General features: G+C 35.8%; 1 protein-coding gene and 1 long non-coding RNA gene across 2 annotated transcripts in view; one reads left to right on the top strand and one right to left on the bottom strand.

Moving 5' to 3' along the window:
• The window catches only part of STK3 (serine/threonine kinase 3), a 126,361-nt gene that overhangs the window by 52,855 nt on the left and 50,090 nt on the right, over positions 1-23,416 (top strand). Inside the window, exons 7-9 of the mRNA XM_034422509.3 lie at positions 3,799-3,936; positions 5,728-5,853; positions 22,556-22,754. Coding sequence (XP_034278400.1) covers positions 3,799-3,936; positions 5,728-5,853; positions 22,556-22,754 — 463 coding nt within the window. The remainder of the gene's footprint in view (positions 1-3,798; positions 3,937-5,727; positions 5,854-22,555; positions 22,755-23,416) is intronic.
• On the bottom strand, positions 979-16,556 carry LOC117668540 (uncharacterized). The gene is made up of 4 exons (XR_004592310.2): positions 16,452-16,556; positions 14,867-14,996; positions 5,416-5,506; positions 979-1,112 (listed from the first exon to the last, which is right to left on the bottom strand). It is a non-coding gene; the product is annotated as an uncharacterized LOC117668540 (long non-coding RNA).

Genomic DNA, 23,416 nt, shown 5'->3' with positions numbered 1-23,416 from the left:
AGCCAATGTGCTGAAGCTGGCCAGACTAAGGACACTAGCCAGATGAATACCTGGTAGGCAGATTTCCCCCCCCCCTATTTTCCTTCCCAAAAACTAAGCTGCGTCTTATACTCCGAAAAATATGGTACTTAAGAATTGCAGTGATTCCATTAACAACTGTAGCAACAGAAATTTTGAGCTAAATTGTCGTATGTCAAGAACTACCTGTATTGTGTCATGAAATGGTTTAAGATGGATAATGCAACATTTTCAGTTATAAATATTTGTTTTAGACAAAACATTTTAAACCAACATCTGCTAAAGAGGACTTGGATTACAGAGATAGTCAATTATCCTTTGAAGGAAGTCATAATACCTCATGATTTTATGGGAGCAGAAGTGAAATCCTTAGAAAAGAAACTAATGTTAAATGTCTTGACTTTAGACAAATATAATAAAGTGACACATTTCCTTTGTTCCAAGTAATTTGTGGAAAACAGATCTATTCTAGTTCAAAAATAGTCTAAAAATTGCCTTGGTTACTGTAGGGAATTTGTTGCTTGCATCAGGCATTTGATTGATATTTCTTTCTTTATTGGTTACATTTAATACTACCAGTAATGAAATTGCCTGACCAGTGGGCCAGATTAGAGACAAAGTGGGTTCTTATGCTATCTAAGTGGTCAATATTAGAAGTTTATGTTGAATTTCTTTTCACATGTAGGTACTTCTTGGGTTACAATGGCAATTGGGACCATAATTTCCTCTACTAGACAATGTGATTGGAAAGGATGATGGCACATGACTGCATTACTTAGTGATTGCAGTGCTGTAGTCCTGGTTGCTGTCCTAAACCTGAAGCACATGTGTCATTAAGGGAGGACCTCATGTAACTGCAGAAGAGATAGGAATTCTAGATTAGCAGACTGGTGGGTGAGAACTGCAGATAAGAGATTGGGTAGTTCCTGTGAGCAGGGGCTATGGAGTGCAGTGGGTGTGCAGGTGCCATCCACAGGTGGGAGCTGCAGGAAGGCGCTATGGAGTGTGGATGGATAGGTGAGTATGTCTTCAATTTTCTTTTTTGTTGTCTTTAGAAATTTATGTATTGACAAAGTCCAAGTATCCTTTTTATCCTGAAAAGAAATAATTAAATTAATTTGAATAATCAAACCAGCAAGAAAGAGAAAAATGAATAGATTGTTAGGTAATAAATTGCTTAAATAGATAAATAAATTCTTAAGCAGTACCAGAGATAGTATTTAGAAGCATTATAACTGACTATGGTATGTGATAATTAAAAAGTAATTTCATGGAATGGACAATATATAGATAAACCATTCTGAAATATCTTTTTGAAGGTCAGCATCAATGCCAAAATATCTTATTGGTTCACTCAAGCCCAACTTACACAAAGAAATAGGTTCATAACCCATAGTATTTAAGGTATAGTTCAATCTCTTTTGTTCAGGATAATGAAAAACTAGATACCGGACTCTAGATACAAGAACACTGAGGGTACTTACAGTTACTTTTATCCAGAATTTAAGATAATTTCATGTCTGTATTAAGAAATTTAGGATTTCAACTCACTAGTTCATATCAAGCTCCTCCTATGCATTTTATGTTGGATGGCCTTTGAATTGTTCAGAGGTTGCAACTAGTAGTGTTGCAGGCAAGAATTATAGCACTGTAAAATATATGCGGAGTTTGATTCCTATAGTAAAATTTTGTTAATAAGCTTTGGTTTAATGTTTGAAGCCTTTAACTAAGGCTGCCATATCTAGACTACAAAAATCTGGGTAACCTCTAAATGGCAGTAAAAATCTTCACTGCAATAACTCTACAGATATGTGCAGTTCAAATATGATAGTCCTATCTAAACAACCTTTCAGTTTAAAACTGCCTTCCCCTGAACCTGTAATTTTCTCCTGTGGTAAAGACATTTTTTTATTCCTTATGTTTTCTGCTGGAGTTGTCTTTTATCTGATTATGCACGTCTTTATGTACAGTACTGCATCATGAAGATGCAGTTCAGAAAATATATTTTGAGAAATCCCACAATATTATTTAACTGTATTATTGAATTATTACAGGTTTTGTTTAGTAATACGGTTGAATGTGCTGCTTTTCTATGCAGATTACTGATTCAACTTAAAGTTGGTGTGCCATATTCTTTATCAAACTTCCAGGTGCTGAAAATATTTAATTTGGATGTATAAAGCTGGACTGGAAACATTGGAGTGGTGGTAGTTGTGATTAATTCTGTGGTGACTAATTACTATGCAGGAACAGGATGAGGGTGGGAAGACTCATACTATTGTCTTCTTGTTGCATTACCTGACAATTTGTCAGGTAGCAGTATGAAATCAGTGAATAAAATGACTTTTTGATTACAGCTATAGTATTATTGATATATAGCAAGGGGTATGTCATTATAATAGCTCACTCCATTATTACTAGATTAGTAGTTGGGTTGAATTTGGTTCTTTAAGAAGTCCTGTTGAAGAGTAGACCATATATATGCGTTAAGCGTTTGTTCAAACCTTACCAGTTTAGAGTGCAGATAATGTAATAAGGTCTGAAGCTATTGAAAGGCAAATTCAGATTAAATACTAGAAGAAAGTTTCTAACAGTTACATTAGAACCAGAGATTTATCAGGGATGCTTTCACTTGGATTCCTGCACTGATAAATTCAGTAGTTTAAATTATATTTTCCAACAATATTATTCTCGAATAGCCCTCAGAATATCTTGAAAGGCTGTAGTCTTTTTAAATATATATGTATTTCATAGCTTATGTGACAAAATTTATGTTGAGTCAGTATGCATTAGATCAGTGTTAATTATTATATAGACCAAGCTTATTTTGTGATGACAATGCTATAAAAACAGTAGTTAAAACAACTTTTTCTTATGGACTTCTGAAATCTATTACAAGTTTGCTTTGTTAAGTTGAAGATAATGTGGCAATTTACTGAATTTGAATTCAAAAACTGGTAATTGTCAAACTAAGAAACAAAATCATATAGAATTCTTTATTGGCCAAGTGTGATTAGGCACACAAGGAGTTTGTTTCAGTGTACATATAACAATAGTGATAAGCAACAAAGTTATAGTCATAAGAAGATAAAAAGACACGTAATAGGGTAGATGAGAATAATGATGGTAATACTGCCTTTTTAGATAGTTTGACAGTGTTATGGGAATTAGTCGTTTGGCAGAGTGAGGGGGGGGAACAGTGTTTGCGTCTAGTTGTTCTGACGTGCAGTGCCCTATAGCGTTTTGAGAGTAAAAGTTAAAACTGTTTATGTCCAGGATGCAAGGGGTCTGTAGATATTTTCACAGCCCTCTTTATATATCTTCAGCATTCTTTAACTTAGACCATAAAGAATTAATTTGGAGATATAAATGTATTGTATCATTTTTGCTTAAATCAGGATATCGTCCTGTATAACTGTAAAAAAATAATTATAGCAGAGATTAATCCTTTTACATGTGATGAAGGACTTAGTTGCCAGCTTTCTCTAAAGGTAAATAGTTTCTATATTCAAGAAAACGAAATATTAGAATATTTGAATTGACTTCGGGAAATGATACAACACACAGTATAATTTCAATGTGTAAAAAGTTAATGGATGCTTTTTTATTTGCAAAAATGTAGTTCTCACCATTTCCACAATTCTAGTGAGATCTAGCGTTGTACTACTTGCACTGAACACAGTAATGGAAGCTTGGTCCTGAAGCACTTCTTTCTTTTATTATAGAAATAGTGACTTGTTTATTTATTAAATAAATACATATATCCCCCCACTTTTCCAGGCAATATTTATGATTCCCACAAACCCCCCTCCAACATTCCGGAAGCCAGAGCTTTGGTCTGATGAATTTACCGACTTTGTGAAGAAATGTTTAGTGAAGAATCCTGAGCAGAGAGCTACCGCAACTCACCTTCTGCAGGTCAGTGCTGTATGCAGCTATTTTTCCCCCCAAGAAGCTATCACCCAGGAAAATTTGCATGTGTGCTCAGTCAGATGAAAATCTCCCTGTTCACCCCCACTGAATTACTTTTTCTTTACTTAATAGCTGACAGAAAATTCTTCAGTGTTTCCACAGTGAGTAATAGGGGCTCACTGTAATTTCTTGAACTTCTTGGTAAACAAGAAAAGGAAGATTTCTCAGCAAGTGATTGATTCTTTCAGAAAAGCAGACCTGAGGAATCCTTTTCATTTGCTGAGAGTTCTCCACTTTTATGATATTTAAACATGTTTATTTTGAACCTGTTACATCTGTTTCCTGCACCAAACAGTAATTTTTTAAACAATTTTCACTAGCCAGAACATTTGGATATGAATTATCCAATCCTTTTCATTCTCATTATTTCTTCTCTTCATCCTTCTTTTTTCCCTGTGTTACCCTTTCTTTTTAATTTATACTTTTTTATATTGCATAATAAATATATTATATCAGATATTTGTTCTTTGTGCTAAATTTTTATGTTTATATTTTATGTAATTATAATCATTTTTAAGAATTTGCTCTGTAATCATTTTCTTTTGGGAAAGTCAAGAGAAGTTATTTCAAAAGCCCCCTCACTTTTTGGTTATTTTTTTGGCCCAGTATAGCACCAGGAGCAATTATAGTGTTACAGAAGAATGTAATTGTTATATAGAAATGTTATATATATAACAATTCTTTGTTATAATGGATGTGTGCATTGAGTGGAAAATCAACAAAAAAAGATTTAGAAAAAGAAAAAACTGTCTCTGGACAGTGCAGGAACAAAAAGGGCATAATTTGTACTGTTATTAAACTTGAGCAAGTTCATTTTTTCTAACTGATGTCATGGCCCATAATACATAGTAACATTTGATTGGGTAATCACAAAATACTGCCTATATAATATGAGAGAAAAAGGCCATATTTTATATACACAACTGAAACTGTATCTCTAGAACTCATGCACAGTCTTGTGGGAAGGTGTCAGTGCTGTGTGCAGGAAATGAGTAATGATTTTTAGGGTAGGCATCCTGTAAAACTCCAGATGTTTCTGAGCTTCAGTTCTCAACATCCTTCACCACTAACTGCTCCTAGGGATATGCTCTAATAAGGGCCAAATTCACAGTACTGGTAGAGAGGATAGAGATTTTTTTTTTTTTAAAAAAAAAATAGGAGTATGTCTTTAAATGAATCTGTTTTTGTTGTATTTCAACTGCCCATTCTGATGATTTTAATTTTGCTTCATATATATTTCATCATTGCCAATAACTCAGTGATTTCTGTTCTGTTAGAATACAGGTTTCTCATGCTATAGTGGCTGCTCTGCTTATGACTGCTAATTTGCATTGTCAGCTTGTTAAAATGAATTAAAATGATATAACTGAATGAATTATAAAGTTTATTTTTCTATGTCAGGCTATCTTCTATTTGTTTATTTACCATTTAATTCACATTTCCTTTGGACAATTATATCCTTAACTGTAAAGCAGTTGTGTTTTGTTGTAACATTCTTCTCATGGTTGCTGTTTACCTAAACAAACAAAAAGGAAAATCCTATTTAGTTGTAAAGCAGTTAAACAGATCATATGCTCTCTTATTCCAGATTTTAATTGCTGTCCAAAGGGAAATGTTCTCTCCTGCTGGTCTGTGAAGTTGATTGGCATGTTGTTCTAACATGTTACTTTATTTATACTGTGAATACAGATTGTCTGTAGGCTCCATGTTGTATAACTCTATGGGTTTATTTTCTAGCATCCTTTTATTAAAAATGCCAAGCAAGTCTCAATTCTGAGAGACCTGATTACTGAAGCTATGGAAATTAAGACCAAAAAGCATGAAGAACAGCAGAGGGAACTGGAAGAAGAGGATGAAAACTCGGTGTGTGAAAATTTAATTAAGCTTTCAAATTACTTTTGGCCTATTAAATTGTCAACATATTTAAGTAATATAGTTCTGATTGAGAGGTTGCTGTCACTTAATTTTTTTCTGAGTTCCCTTCCTCCTTGACAATCCCCAGTTCAAAAACCAGTTTGTGAAAAAATATTTTCTTGTTTTTTTTATTGATTTGTGTATGTTTGTGTGTGTAGTATTTAAATAGCACTTGAACAATAATTTTCAGTTCCTTTTAAAAAAATAATGTTACCAATTTCTCAACTGATCTTTGAACGTATGGGAGAATAAATAGCTTCTATGGGAGCATCTGCTAAAAAGAGTTGAATGAATGCAAAGATCCAAAGTGCCGTCTCTGAATATGGCTATATCAAATTATACAGTTCTGTTTCCATAGTATTCATCTATGTAGCTCAATAATGATTGGAAGCAGCATTCCAGGGCTTCACAGGATTCTTTCATGAAATACTGAGAGAAGGTTGTTAGGTAGTTCTTGACTTAACACCACAATTGGGACCAGAATTTCTGTTAAGTGTGTCAAACCTGATTTTGCAACCCTTTCCCCCCAAATTTTGATCACATAACTATGGGGATGCTGAGACATTTGTAAGTGTAAGACCTGATTATAAGTCTATTTTTTTCAGTGCCGTTGTAATTTTGAATGGTCTCTATATGAATGGTTGTTAGCCCAATATTCCTTCATTGGCTTAAAAGATTGAATATTAGAAAGATTAGGACTAGAATTTCTAAAAAAATAATAGTAAAAGTGTACAAACTTTTAGTGAATTTAGTGAATTAGATATTCTAATAATTTTGGTATGGTTGATTTTGGGTATGTTCTTTCTCTTTTTTGTTTTTTAATTTAAAAGACTATAGTGGTACTTTTTTAGGAACATGTTGGAAACAAAATAGCATTGCCAGATACAGACATCAGGTTGAATATATGTTAGGTGTAATTGAATGTATCAGCAATTTATATCTGATGGCTTAACCAAGGTATTTTCGCTATGTATTTTACAATGAGATGCTAATTTAGCAAGATGTGACTCAAAATACTTGTATTAGAAAATTAGTTTAATTTTGCTATCTACATACAGAGCACTAACAACCTTTCCTTTTCCTCCTCGATGCTCCGACACTCCACTCATTGGGACTTCTTTCACTTTCATTAAACCGACTGGGTGCCATTCAAAATCTCCTCCACAGCTTGGTCCCGCCCACTTCAACTGCGCATGTCCAGTCCTTTCACTCAGTCAATGGTGACCAGACTGGAGTGCTTTATTCTCTAGTGTTCATTGTGCAAAATTAGACAAATAATTGGAAAGTTTTAATTTTACAAGCTATTGGCAGAGAGCTACGATCTCAGTTTATTATAAGCGCGAACAGCGGTCAGGCGTTTTCCGGCTGGAGCGCCTGCCGCTGACTTTAATCTAAATAATACTTAGCGCTTGAGGGAAGTCTGAATTTCCCCTCAACTGTCATTTGCCGCGAGCGTGGAGCCGGTTAACTGGCGCGCCGGGAGAACCGCCCTCGCTCTGGTAGACTCTCTGCTTCTATTTACTTGTTAATTTCAAGCGGCTTTGGAGTCCCTGCCTTGCCGGCAAACTCTTTCAGCAGGAGGTTTTTGTCTTTAAGTACTTAATTACTTAGTAGCGAAATGAAGCGCTAACAGGCTGTTACTGTAGCAGCATTTGGAACGGCTCAGCTGAGGTCTCTCTGTGATTCCAGCGCAGCCAATTTAACCGCCACTGTTGAGACCAACCGCCTTTGTATTAGAGCGGTTACTGGCTATTATTCCACCACGTCCTCTTTCAAGGATTGAGGCTAAGGGGAAAAGAAGTGAAGGACTGCACCAGTGTCTGGATTGGGTCCTACCTCCTGCATATTCCAATTCAACTACAACCCTTTTTTGGCAGGGAAGTATTACTTTTCCTTATTACTAATTAATTTAAGGTACTGCTTAATAGGGATTATGGCAGAAGGAGCATTATCCTCTGAATTAGATCTGAGTCCATCTCCTACTAGGGCTCCATCTCCCATGCCATTAAGATCAAAAAAAGCTAAGTCCAAGGCTTCAACACAAGCTTCTCATCTTGAATCTGGTCAGTCAGAAGGGATTTTGAAAATGTCTAAACAGGATCAGCGTAGGCATAATGCCCTGGAAAGACAATTTGAAAAAGCTAAGCGCTCAGTGCAGACAGTTGTTTTAAGTGATGATAATGATGTAAGAGTAGTCCAGGGTCATTCAGACCCAGTCCAACAGTGCAATACTCTGAATTCTGACTATTATATGCAAAATCCTGAAGCCCCAGAGGCAAGGGATCAGACAATACCACAATTTCCTGGAAGCATGGCTGCACAAGATGCTGGCCAAGTAGGAACATTTACTCAAAGATTAACCCAAAGGGTTCCTGAGTCCACCTTTACGCCAACAGCAGCAGGACTCAGAGTTGAGGAAAATTCTTTATCTGGCCAGGACATGGATTTCCAAACAATTTTGACTCAAACTTTTACTAGAATTTTCCAGGCAGGACTACAACAGTCTGGCTTACCTATAGCACCAATGGATCCTGCAGCAGTATCCATGGGGCAATGTCACTCATCCAGAGTTGATCATAACCATTCAGTTCAAGGTTATAAATCTGTAGATCTGGCAGATCAAGGGGATGATTATCCAGAAGATTTGGAAATGTCGGATGATGAAAGCGAGGTTGCTGACAAGCCAGCCTTTCAAGGTCTCTTTAATCCTGCATTGTTTAAATCGCTCCTTCGTAAAGCGAAGGCGGCTGCAAATATGGATCAAGGATTAGGTCAGTCTACCGTTTCTGGTAATCAAAATGAGTCGATAAGTAATTTGTTTCCCTTGCCTATGGCAGATTTGGATTTTGTTCCATGTCCTGATCTATTTGCCCAAGTAATACAGAAACCTTGGGAACGTCCAGGTGCTTTATCAGCTCCTAATAATTTTGATAAGAAACTTTATTGTACATCTCCTAAATTAGATGCTCTCCTACAAGTACCTTCAATAGATGAACCAGTTGCTAGCCTCACATCACCATCCGTATTAGTTGGTGATGCGGGTGATGGTTTAAAGCAAGAAGATAGGCGGGCGGAGTTAACTTTTAAAAAAACCCACCAAGCAGCAGCCTGGGCTATTAGAGCAGCTACTTCAGCGTCCTTTTTTAATCGAGCTTCGTTAGTGTGGCTCAGACAGCTGAAGGACAGAGTACCTACTCATGATAATCGTCTTCAACAGGATATGGCCAAATTAATTGCTGCTGTGGAATATTCTGCGGATGCGTCTTTGGACGCAGCAAAATTTGCTTCTAGAGCATTGGCTTCTGCAGTCACTTCGCGGCGTCTCTTGTGGTTACGCCAGTGGCGCGCAGACATGAAATCAAAATGGCGCCTAACAACAGCATCGTACCAAGGAGGTTCACTGTTTGGAAAATCATTGGATTCCATTTTAGTGGAAGGAAGAGATAAAAGAAAAGTCTTACCTTCATCTTACAGACGTCCAGATCGTCGTTTTTCTCCTTTTCCACGTCAGCCATTTCGTCCTGAGCAAGGACAGGGCGGGTCCTATTTTCCACGTACCACTGCGCAACAGTACAACAATTATACAGAAAGATCTTCCTTTCGTGACAGGGGAAGGCGCCAGACTGGGATTAAACGACCATTCAGAGGATCCAATTATCGTTCCTTCCGTCGTGGAAAATGACTCTTTGACACAGTTTCCCATTGGTGGAAAAATTCAAATGTTCTATCACCAATGGGAAATGTCAACGACAGACAATTGGATTGTAAGAACTGTATCAGACGGACTTCACCTGGAGTTCGTTTCGTCTCCCCCTGTACGTTTTATTCAATGTCCATTCCCAAGTCTCCAATCCAAACAACAACTCATGGATTTGGAGATCCAACATTTACTGGAAATAGAAGCCATCGAAGTTGTACCAAAGCACCAGTGGGGAATGGGCTTTTATTCGATATTTTTTCTTGTGCCCAAAAGCTCGGGTGGATGGCGGGGCATATTAAATCTAAAACAGTTGAATCTCCATGTAAGGTACAGAAGATTCAAAATGCACTCACTAAGAACTCTATTAGGATGTGTCCGTTCAAACGATTTCATGCAATCAATAGATATAAAGGAGGCATATTTACATGTTCCGATCCACCCGTCACACAGACAATTTCTCAGATTTGCTTACGGAAACCGACATTTTCAATACCGAGCTATGCCTTTCGGTCTATCGTCGGCTCCTCGGATATTCACAAAATTAATGGCGGCAGTGGCAGCTACTCTTCGGGAAAAGTCGGTGAGAATTGTCTGTTATTTAGACGATATACTGATTCTCTCTTCCACAGCAGACCAAGCTCAAATGGACAGGACAATGGTCATCAAGTCTCTACAGGATCATGGTCTGACAATAAATTGGGACAAGAGTCATCTAGTGCCCACAACAAAAATTTTGCATTTGGGAGCTGTAATAGATTCAATTCAAGGTTTAGTCCATTTATCTCCAGAACGCCAAACCAGTATCAGGAAAGTAATTTCGCAGATACTATATCAAAAAAATGTATCCCTGTTAACGCTATCCCAACTGTTGGGCAAACTGATTTCATGTATCAACATCGTGCCATGGGCCAGAAGGCATTATCGTCAGCTGCAGTGGCTTCTGCTCCCATTTCAGAAGCAAGGAGTGGCCGATTCTTTAACAAAGATCACAGTTCCTTTCCCAGTGAGACAGTCACTAAAGTGGTGACTTTCCCCTACTCTATCCAAAGGGACTCTGTTCTTAGAACCTCTCAGGGTCACCCTGACCACGGATGCAAGTCTGTTAGGATGGGGGGCCCATCTGGAGTCACAATTAGCTCAAGGAACTTGGACTCAGAGAGAGAAAATACAAAACATAAACTGGCTAGAACTGAGAGCTGTAAGATTGGCACTAGGCCATTTTCAACGGCAGGTAACACAGAAACATGTATTAATTCTTACGGACAATATGGCCACGAAGGCCCATTTAAACAAACAGGGCGGGACACGGTCCAAATCTCTCATGGTCGAAACAGAAAAATTGATGAAGTGGGCAGAGAAGAATGTACTATCGATAAGAGCGGAACATATTTCGGGATCAACGAATCAACAAGCGGATTGGTTGAGCAGAGGAATAATAGATCAAGGGGAATGGAGACTACATCCAGGTCTATTCAATCAGATTGTCAACAGGTTCGGAGTACCAATAATAGATTTATTTGCAACAGCAAAGAATACACAACTGCCACGGTTTTTTCCCCGGTATCCGACTCAGGGAGCAGAGGATCAGGATGCATTAAGGGCACCTTGGCCCCGAGGCCTTCTATACGCCTTTCCTCCCATTCCCATTATTCCACAAGTAATCAGAAAAATGATAAACGAAAAGGCGAATCTACTACTGGTAGCACCATACTGGCCACGTCGAGAATGGTTCGCAGACCTGAAAGATCGGTCGATAGAACCACCATGGAAGTTGCCTGTGAAAAGAACTTCTCTGAGCCAAGGAGCAGTGTTTCATCCAGATCCGGATTGGCTAAAATTGACCATTTGGCACTTGAACGGATACGTCTTATGAAAGATAATCTACCGAAGGACGTTATTGCAACCATTCAAGCTGCCAGACGGCCAGCAACAATTCGCATATACAACGCTTCTTGGAGAAAGTTTGCTCAGTGGTGTTTAAGTCAACATACAGATCCAACGTCTGCAACAGTTCAGGACGTTCTTAAATTTTTACAGTCAGGTTTTGATAAAGGACTGGCTCCGGCAACGCTGAGACGCCAGGTGGCAGCCTTAGCCACAGTACTTTCTACAGATAAGGGGCAACCTTTATCCCAAGATATTAGAATTAGATCCTTTTTACATGGTGCTGGGAATTTAAGACCACCCGTAGTGCACAGATTCCCGACTTGGGACCTTAATTTGGTATTGCAATCGTTAACTTCTGCTCCTTATGAGCCCATTATAGAATCATCATTACGTAATATTACAGTAAAAATGGCGTTTTTGTTGGCGATAACGTCAGCTAGAAGAATATCTGAACTAGCCGCTTTATCAATTAGAAAAGATCTATGTATCTTTTTTCCGGATAGAGTAGTAATGAGATTAGATCCAGTATTCATTCCTAAAATTAATTCACTATTTCATCGTACCCAAGAAGTTATTATACCAAATTTCTGTCCAGACCCGAAACATCCAAAAGAAAAAAAATGGCACACTTTAGATGTTAGGAGAGCATTGAAGTACTACATATCACGAACGGCGAGCTTTAGAAAGTCGGAAGCGTTATTAGTTTTGTTTCTACCATCGACATTGGGTCAAAAAGTGTCCTCAACAACAATTGGTAGATGGATTAAATCGTGCATTTCTTCAGCTTATAAAATGCAAGGGTCAAAAGTCCCGGGAGATATAGTTCCACATTCTACGAGGAGTGCGGCTACGTCGGTAGCCTGCGCCACTCAGGCATCTATTGATGAAATTTGTAGAGCCGCCACATGGTCATCAATATCTTCATTTATAAGACACTACAGATTAGACAGGTTTGCATCAGCAGATGCAGCATTTGGCAGGAGAGTATTACAAGCTGTAATTCCCAGCCGTGACCAGGAGGATGGAGACAGTTCCCTCCCAATTTAAGTAGGCTTGGGTATATCCCAATGAGTGGAGTGTCGGAGCATCGAGGAGGAAAAAGGGACGTTGTCTTACCTGAACGTCCATTTTGTCCTCGATGATCCGACACTCCGACCCTCCCAATAACTGTCCATCGCATGGAACGGCTGGGGTTTTGTTGAAATTTTCCTCTACAGCTCTGGGACCAAGTTAGAATTGGATAAAGGTCCGGTGGTTCCTAGGATTATAGTCTGGAAGAGTTCTGACAGGACTTCGTGAAAGGACTGGACATGCGCAGTTGAAGTGGGCGGGACCAAGCTGTGGAGGAGATTTTGAATGGCACCCAGTCGGTTTAATGAAAGTGAAAGAAGTCCCAATGAGTGGAGTGTCGGATCATCGAGGACAAAATGGACGTTCAGGTAAGACAACGTCCCTTTCTACCTGACAAAGATTTCTCAATAATATGAAAAGCAGTGTAATTATCAAAGGTGAAAGGAGTGGCATTATGTTGGCCTGCATGTATTGAGAAAATAAAACTTCTTATACTGGTCTCTCTTACTAGACATGCTATAAGAAACAAATACAAGAAGTTGTAACTTTTACAAACTGATTAGAAAGTAAGAACTAGTTTTGACTTAAATACTTTTAGAGACACACATATAACAACCCCCCCCCCCAAAATTAATATTATTTTTAAATCTGTAAATAAACTTAGGATAGGTTTTCTTATTGTTCCTTGGACTTCATAAAAACACAGCACCTCTGTTACTAATTAAAGCAGGCTTCTGTATGTGCCTCAAAGGAGATGCTCTTGATTTAAGGAGTGGATTAACTAAAAATGATTCTTAAAGTCTAAGAGTCTAAGTGACTCATAAAGACTCTTAAACATGGCACAGGACCTGATTTCTCGAGCGACTGTCTATGTCCTATAGTATCTGTCTCCAATTCAATCTGACAAGGTTGATGTGTTCTGAATTCCTTCAAGTAAGCAATGCCATCTATCGGGATCCTGATAGCATGTCTCCTCTGTTGTGGTGGCTGCTGTCTGGAATGAAGTTCCCTCTGAAGTCCAAATGGTCCCCACCCTGTTGGGGTTTCAAAAGGGCGTGAAGATTTGGCTTTTTGCCCAGGTCTTTGGTGAGGATTAGTGAAGTCTCCTAGGTTATTTTCTTTTGTTTCCACCCAATTTGCTATTCTCCGATCTCTGACTTTCCCATGTTTCTTGTTGCCTTTATTGTCTTGTTTTTAATATTTTAAGTCATTTATAAATTGTTCAGGGTCGCTGGATGTCGAGTGTTATATACAATTTAGGTTACTTAATTTACTTTAATTATTTACTTAAGAATTCTTATAAGGCATTTTTGAAGTGTAGATGATTATTAAAGTAAAATGGCTATAATAATTAAACATGCTAGCTTTGAAAGAAAGCTTGAATGAGATTCTTATAATGTTTGTATCTCTCATAATCAAGTACCAGTCTGAATGCAATAATAAAAAAAAAATCTTACGGCTTAGTTTAGGCATGTTACCGAAATAATTGGTCTGATGAGCATATGTTCTGGCAAATTGATAAAATTTAATAGGTGCTGTGGTAATTTATAGATTTTTTAACAAGAATTACACAAAAAGTACAAGTTTTGCAAATCTACAGAAGGTTACCATTAATGTTAAATTTATTAGTTTAGTAGTTTAAGCATTATTACATATATTACTAAAAATCTCTTTTATGCATTATTTAAGAGTGATGAAAATTTGATTCTGACGTTGGGCAGCTGTATTATAGAAATATAAAGGAATTTGTTGCCTGGCAGCCTCCAAAAACACGTCAAAATATTTATTTCTATGGATCATTTAAGAAATGAACAATAATAAAAATTTACTGGATCATATAAATTATTTTATGTAAATTATTAGACTATTACTTAAAACACTTCAAGTTTATAAATTCAGATTATACATTTTTATAATATTTGACAAGAAAGAAATATAGTGTGCTTTCTGCCATGTGAGTGATTTCTACAAGTTTATGTCCTTACATAGCAAACACTATTTAAAAGCAACATCAATAACAGGGGAAGTTAAAAAAAAAGATTTTAAAAAAGTAAGTTTGTCCTCCGTAACAATAGAAATGCATCTAACATGTAAAGTAGCTGATACATTTATTGAAATGCTGTAGGAACATTTGCATTATTTTTTAATGACAGTGATTTGTGTTGAACAAGGTTTTGTTCTTATACTGTACATTTTCAAAAGTTGAATATTGCAATCTACTCAACTGTCTTTGCTGCCCTCTAGTGCACACTTTCTCTTAGTTTTCATAATTGCTAGGTTTCAAGTTGTATCTCATATACTTACTAGTTTATGGGTGAAAATCATACTTTTGTTAAACTTGACAAGGATACAAAGAAATAGTTAAATTTCTCTGAGAGTTGTTCAGAAAAGGCTTGCTCTGTTCCAATAAAATGTATCTAGTAGAAATGGTACCCTAGAAGGTGAATTGCATTAAACAGTGTTACTTTAAAACAAACTAACAAACAAATAAATAAATAAAGAAGAAAAAACATCATTTATAAAACTGAGAATTAAATTTCAGATTTTTTTTTTAAAGAGCTCCCCAGAACAACAAAATTTATTCAATCTCTATAACTGTCCATCTCAAGCAAGTGACTCTGGTTAGTGAACAATTATAAAACAGTTAAAAACAGTTTAAATGTAGTATAAAATTAAATATATATGGTAGCTGACAAAACATGTCATCATAGATGTTGACATATCCAGGAAGCAAAGCCTTTCATAGACATAGAAGCTCAGGCCTTCAAGCCCTTACAAAAGGCTAAAAGGATTGGGGACATCCTGAACTCTAAAGAGCGACTGTTCCAGGAGTAACAGATAGGGCAGAGAAGGCACATTTCCTAGTCTCTGCCACTTGATATTCCTTGGCCATAGCATGTCCAATGTACTGGATCAAATTGGACTGTAGAAACCACTTAAAACTAAACAAAGATGACGCCCATTTCATTCCATAAAGAGGACGCTTCGTAATCCAGGTAATTCCGCAGGATAATTTCTGTACCAAACTGATTTCCCTTAGTGCTAGCTATATAGCAGAGTTTATGTAGCTGCAGCTAAACACTATTTTAAGTTTAATAAGAAAGAAATAATGTTTTTATTTGCCCTTAGAAAGAAATTAGAAGCCAGTGTGGTTAGTGAAAAATAGAGACCTCTTACACTTTTTAAACTACTCTCAGTCTCTAAGCCCTTTTAAAGGCACAATTTTCTTATGGAATACATTGCAGTATTGTATATGGAAATTACTAAAGGCCTGGATCTTACTTCCTTGATGAAGAAGTGCAGCTAGTACGTTACTGATAGGCCTTGCTTACCAACTGCCTCATTTAGCAATCATTCAAAGTTAAGTTGGTTAAACAGTTGTGACTAATTCTTGCATTTATGACTGTTGCAGTGTCTCACAATAATGCGATTTCCCCATCTTGATGCTTCAGAAATGATGCACATTTATAACTGGTGTGCAGCCATGTGATTGTCATTTGCATCCTTCCCAACTGGCTTCTGACAAGCAGAATTAATGGAGTACGCTAAAGCACTATCACAAGTTGTAGTCACATGATGTCTTAACAACTGCAGTGATTCATTTAATGACTGGGAAGTGATGTCATATGCACATTGCAGTCATATCATGTACATGTGCAGCAATAACATTGGTCCCAATTATGGTTGCTAATAAAGATTACCTGTAATGAAGATTGAAAGATGGTGGTCCTAACTATTTTACTATCTAATTTTCCTGTACCAGTGTTTGAATCATAAGTGAGCAAACTATTACAAAAAAGAAGGAAATGGTTTATATATTTAGATCAGTCCTGGTATGAATTCAACAGTGAGAATTCATTTTTGCTTGGATTGAGATTTAGATTCTTACCTGGGGGCATACAAGTTTCTGCTGCCTTCATCAAACTGAAAGCAGTATTACACTGTCATCACCACCAAACTCCCTCTTTGTGTGTGATGTCACAATGCAAATACAAAAAAAGAGAAGTATTTATTTTGCAGTACTGCTTCCATCAGACATTTCATATGATCTCACTGTATATGCTGCTGCCTGGATACATTTCTTTCTTATGTCTAGACAGTGATTGAAGTCTTCTGGTTAAAAAGAGAAATACCATATTGTTTGTAAACATTTATTTTAAAAAACCGTAAATCAATTGTCACCCCTCCCCCCAAGTAGATGTTAAAAGATGTAAAGAAGATACTAAACAATTAAAAAATTCTTTAGGTGAAGGGTGTGCCAGTTCCATTTGGTTGCAATTATGTACCTCTTGTTCTTTGAAAGTCAAGTTGGGGACTGCACAGTAAAAGGATCCATTTTAAAACATTAAAATGGGAATGAAAATTATTAAATGCAAATAGTAATTAAAAGTTTCTGTTAAAAATACATTTTAGTCCATGCGCCCACACAAAGATAGTATTGATTCTCAGTCCTTCATACTGCAATTAACCTGAAGTTTTAACATAGATTCGATAAATTACAGAAGGGAAGTATATCTAGTCTCTTGTAATACATTCCTCATATATAAATATAGAGAGAGACCAGATGGCAGGGTAAGGGGAATTGGGAAGATATAAGAGGCTGCAGCTGACCAACAAGAGACATCCTGGGCTGCAAATTCTATGCGTATGTTGTAGCCCAAGAGACAAGACCCAGTTTTCCAACAATAGAAGTCTTAATGGAATTAAGAGAACTTTCAAAACAGTGAAGGAAAAAATTAATGTGATAAGATACAGATAAATGGATTTAAAACACCAGGTATTTTATCTATATCCCTCTATATCTGTATCCATTTTATCTGTATCCCTCAGATACAGACATTTGTAGAAGTCATTTATGTTTGGGATCCTGACCACCATATTTTATTTATTTTTTCCTCAGAGGAAAGCTTTTTAGTATCCAAATCGGTGCGTTGCCCCGGTTCTCAATGGTTCTATAGAACCGGTAGTAAAACCGGTGGGTGGCTCCGACCCCGATGTCACCAAAACGCTTCTGCGCACGCGCAGAAGAGCATGAGCGCACGCGAGCGAATCGAGTGCGCTCACGCAGCCCCGCTGCAAACTGGTAGTAAAGGTAAATGGAACCCACCCCGATCCAAATGTATTGGAACTACAACATTAACTACAGAATGTGCAAAGCATAGTGTCTGCAGATCATTTGGGGCTATTCCTTGAAATTATGAAGCTAAATTTTGTGCAAGTAACCTTCTGGCCACTCCCAAGTCATGTGTGTGGGTACTTAAAACTTGCCTCTGCTATCTTAGTGAAACTGTTTCCCAGACAGGCATCTACATGCTAAGAAGTTCTCAGGAGGCTTTGATTCAGTTCTCTTTCAAGCATCTAGTTCTGCCTCTTGGCTTCAGTGAGTGGATCTGGAGAAGAAAATGAAGCCTAATTTGCACAAGCATCATAAAGAATGTCATATTAAGGATAAACACTCAAATTTATTATAGGAACACTGCTTCTTTTAAATGCAGTTTTTTGTCTATAGATAATAGAGGATTTAGCAAATGTATATATACAATATACATATATATATATATATATGTATATAGTATATATACTATATACTATATACAATAGTGTAATTTTTGAGACAAATGATACACGGATTATGCTATCTATTGTCTATCACTGAATGTATGTATAACATTGATACGTTGCTAATTGGATTGCCACTTGCTATTTGAAAGTATCCAATATATTCTTAAACATGCATAAAACAAAACTTTTTTTACTGAGCAATCTATTGTTCCTCTGGATATTTTAATAACTCAGCAAAAAAACATAAATCTGGAGTTTGTCATGTTCTGAAAAGACTTATTAAATGCAATCCATTAAACTTCCTAAATATTAAATAGAATTTTCAGGATTAATCATCATTTTCTTATTTGTCAAATTTAGATATTGTTTCTCTCACTCTCAATTACTGAATTAATTGGCATAGGCCTAGCTCTTACGGTTTTGCTCTAAAATGAAAAACATGGTTGTACTCATGTGAGTATATTCTTCAGTAAATAGGAGAGCCTTCTATTTACTCCACAAAAGCTTGGAATTTAATCTACCATGTTCGAGGGGGGAAAAGCTGTTGCAGTTAAATAGCAATACTTCATTACAATTTTATCTCTAAATTAATTTAGAGGAACTTTAAGGAAGTGCATTAATGTTTTAAGATAATTTCCTACAAACTAGAGGAGGCTTCTCATAATCTCACAATTCCAGTTTTATTAAAACTGGATTAAAAGTCTTTATTAAAAGACTTTCGTTTATGAAGGAATTATTTTGGATTTTAATCACTTTCTTCATTTCTTGTTGAAAATGGTACAGGGGAATCCATTGAATCAAAATCCAATTAATTATATAAAATAAACATTTATGATAATAGTTTAACATATTTAAATATGACATTTTATAAAAGAATTTAAAATAATAAAAATTTCTATTCTCTTTAGAAAATGCCCCTTAGAGATAGAAGCTAACAAGCAATATTAGAGCAATGAATTTTAGAAATAAGGATTAAGGTTAGAAAAGAGAATGGACAGAAAATGAGGATGGAAAAACATTCAGAAGAGAAATAGCAAACACAGAAAAATCATAACTTTTTATTCTAGGAAAAATCAATCAAGGCAGAAAACATTAGCAAAAAACAGAAGAAATATATAGATATTTGGAGTACTGAAGAAGATGTAAACTATCTTCTTGACTTCAAATAGCTGGCGTCTCAGATGACAATTTTGAATATGTAGATAATAAAACTATCTCAGTAAAATTTGAGATATTTGAGAAATCATTTCCATTACCTCTGTATTTATTTTACTGAGGGAATGGAAATGATTTCTCAATTAACTTTGTCAGTGTTCAAATTATATATGAATTCAAATTGATGTCACCTTTGGGGCAGTGGTTGACAAAGAATTAATGGTTAATGCAACTTCAGAATTAGAATTTTAAGATTACATGCAACTAACATATTATAAATAAACTAGAAATCTTTTTCAGGAATGCTTCCATTCATTAAAAAGATAACTATTTTGTCAGTGCAAATATTTTATTCAGATGCAATTCTGATCCAGAATTTTAGATTATGTTAATTAAATAACTATAAATATAAATGAGGTAAAATGTTCTAGATACTTCTTCAGTGTGAAAAATTAGGTGTTTCAGCTAATAAGTATGCTTGTACACACATATAGACAGACAGCACATCTCTGTGTGTAAAATGGAATTTAACGCTTTATAAGTACAACATACATAGAATTGCAGTTCTAGTTGTCTGTTATAAAAAAAGCATTCGTTATGTGTTGCTTGTTTTATCTTTTATTTTAAAATGCATTAATTTTATGACTCCCTCTAAGGCACTTGGATTATTTATTGGATTGTATCCAGTTGAAACTTTACACAGAAAAATCTTCTGCTCTTGTGAAGTAAAGCATTCAGTTTTTGCTGCTTTAGCTTGCTTAGTATGACATGCCCCAAACAGCACAATACACTGTCAAACATAGCCCCCAGTGCTTGAAAGCAACTCTTTGGAAACAGTTGCGTTATGTAGATGGAATTCTTTGAAATAAATATCTACTCTTACATAGGTATGTTTACTGCCACCACAAAGTTATCACTGGATATAATCCAATTTATGAAAATAAAAGCAGTATTTATATCTCATTAGGATAGGGAAAAAGAAGCAGCAGCAGGGCTTAAGATGGAAAACAGTATTGAAGAGAAAAAAAAATCCATAAAAGACCAATATCATTCTATATTTAAGCAGAATTTGTCTTATCCTCATAAATGATAATTTAAAATATTCTATGGGTATCATCTGACATAATTTCCTATAATGATTCCTCCCTGCCTTCAAGAACTGAAAAATGTTCCTCATGATGGGATGCATGGCATTCATTAGTGATATTTGATTCTTTTCTCTTAGTTATTGAAACATGTAGGGCCATTTTGTAAACTTGCTGATGTCAGAATAGGTTTTGGAAGCATACTTGGTTGATCTCATTTGTCCCTCAAAGCAAACTGAAGTCAGGAATTTTCTTTTTATTTGAATCATCTAAAATTAGACGTTTAATTGAAAGGTTTTATAGAAGCAGCTCTTCTACATTCTGATTTTTTTTTTTTTGTGTGGACAGTAGAATGTGCCCTTGTAAAAGCACTTAAGGCATAGAACAGCATGCTAGTTCTTAAATAGCTTGGATTTTGTGCACATCCTTTACATCTGATTTCAGAAAGAGAATAGGATTTCCTAATAATGTTTTCAAATGCTTCTATTCCATATGGGTTTTATGATTCATGATCTGGATTATCATCAGTTCTCTGTTTTACATTCCTGGCACATTACTGCCACTGATTGAAAATGCTTTTGTATTCTTTGCTGGAATTAACTCTGTTCCACAGTCCTCAAGCATCTGCTGAGCAGATACTTTCCTACAAAGAATCAGCAGGTTTTCTTCTTGCCCCTTTTATCATGATTTTAACAAACACTTTGTATACAAATGAGAGAGGTTGGCCTTGGCAGTTGAGATGGATTTTTTGGGGGAAAAAATAGTTTTAGTTTTACTGAATACTTGTCTATCATAATCTTATGGCTATTCCATAAAGGGGGGGGGAGAAAGGAAAAGAAATGGTACTGTTGGAATAAGTAATCTTCTTGGAGAAAGTTTCAGATTCAGTCCTTAATAGTGTTTGGTTCAAAGAGTCTTAAGCAGAAGAGCTAGAAAATATAGTTGCCTGAAGTCCTGGAATGCTAATAAATGGAATCACACTAATGACCCCATAATATGATTTAAAACAGATTTGTATATCAGTTTTCTACGTTTATAATTTTTCTTTTATGATACCTTTTCAAAATATGTTTGTGGTTTTGTAGAAATAGTATTCTTTGCTGTTACTAAAGGATGTTTCCAAAAAATTTTTGGATTAACTTGGTACAGTGAGGAATAAAATGAGCACAAATTGGATTGGACTCAGTCTTAGTAGTATTGACCCATTAAAATAAATGAGAGAATAGTTTCATATTAGCAAGTATTAATTGATTCTGGTAAATCTTTAGGCATGACTAAAAATGGTTCAGTCGAAAAATAAAATTCTTTTTGATGGGAAAAAAAGTTTTTGTTATCCTTATTATATGCTGCCAAACCTTTAAAACTCCTGGCAGCTTGCAAAACAAAATAAAATGCAATAAAATATCCGCCTAGTCAAAAAATATATGCATGTCATTAAACCTTCATGAGAAATAAAGGGAACCCCCTCAAACAATTAACATTTATTTTATAACTTCCATAACATCAGAGCTAAGTTCAAACAAAAATTCCAAATCAACTCTAAGAATAAAAATTAAATAGAATTCAGTGGTTGCAAGGTAGGGAATGAAGAAAGGGGAGAAAAATTTGAATTAGAGTAATAATTTAAGTCTTAGACATATCAGTATGTTATATTTATTGAGATTTATTACTTCTTCTATTTTTATTACTATTTAATGAAAAATAAAAAGTATCATATTATCTCTTCAATTTCTAAGTCTGCCCCACTCATCAAGCAACTGTGCATGGTTTACAAGATTAAAAACATCAACATAATAAAGAACAGCCCCCCCCCCCAATTTACAAGGAATAGAATCTTCAACCACTTATTTCAGCATATTACAATGAAAGGTGTGTAGTTGGGGGGGGGGACACAGAAGCGGGAGGTTTGCCAAGTGTCTTCATCTGAACAATACAATCCTCCCCAAAGCATTTGGGGATTTGTGGCCTGTAGAAAGGCTTTGTGTGGCTGTTTTGAGAAAAGGACGCAGCTTGGGGAAATTCCTTGAACATCTGGTGCTGGCCCTTCTGTGGAATGTCACTACTGGTTTTAGGTATGTTTTGCTTGCGCTAATATGTTTTAGAAATTACTCCTTCAAATGCTTTGCAGTGCCCTGGTCTTCTCAGCATGTTTTTGAAGGTAATTTCTTTTTTCTTTCTTTTTTGCTTGCAGGATGAAGATGAGCTTGATTCTCACACCATGGTAAAGACAACATCTGATACTGCTGGTACAATGAGGGCTACAAGTACAATGAGTGACAGTGCTCAGACCATGATTGAACATAACAGCACCATGCTAGAATCGGATTTGGGGACCATGGTAATAAATAGTGATGATGATGAAGAAGAAGATGAAGATGGAACCATGAAAAGTATGTTTCATTTTTCTTTGTAAAAGAAACATACTAAATGCTTTTTATTTCAGCCCTGTAAGCAGTGAATACTCACTTTAATTCAATTAAATGTTAGAATTAAGACCAATACATTTTGGCTAATATAGCTACTAACTACGTTTATGTGGTTTGTGCAAATTGAAATTAATCTGCATATTACATTTTTAAAATTTTTCCTGGCAACTTCTTTCAAATTCATTTGACCTACCAAGACAAAAAAATATGAACCATAAAAAAACATTCCAATATGTGAATTTCTTCTGGAAGGCAAGTCAACTCCATTTTTGGAGTTGTAATTCCTTTGCATGCTTTATGCTATGTTATGGAAATCTATGTTTTCAAATATTAGTGTTTTACTCAAGCTGGTAATGCAACAATTTAGTGTAGAATAAACGGAAAAATGACAACATATGCTACAATTATAGAATGTTTTAAATTAAGATCATTTTAAATGAATACATACAGTGCGGTACATCATTCAAATATGATCCCATTTTGGATAAATTTAACAACACACATAATTTTAAAACCAAAAGTTATAATTGAATAATGATAAGTATGTTTAAAAACATTATTGAATAATATCTTTTAGTTGTTTGAATTGATTGAATTGTCTGCAGGATTCTATTTTTTGTTAAACA

This window comes from Pantherophis guttatus, chromosome 3 (assembly GCF_059756535.1).
Source record: "Pantherophis guttatus breed Tessera chromosome 3, ASM5975653v1, whole genome shotgun sequence".
NCBI classification, from domain to species: Eukaryota; Metazoa; Chordata; class Lepidosauria; order Squamata; family Colubridae; genus Pantherophis; species Pantherophis guttatus.
This window is presented reverse-complemented; position numbering and strand designations above follow the sequence as displayed.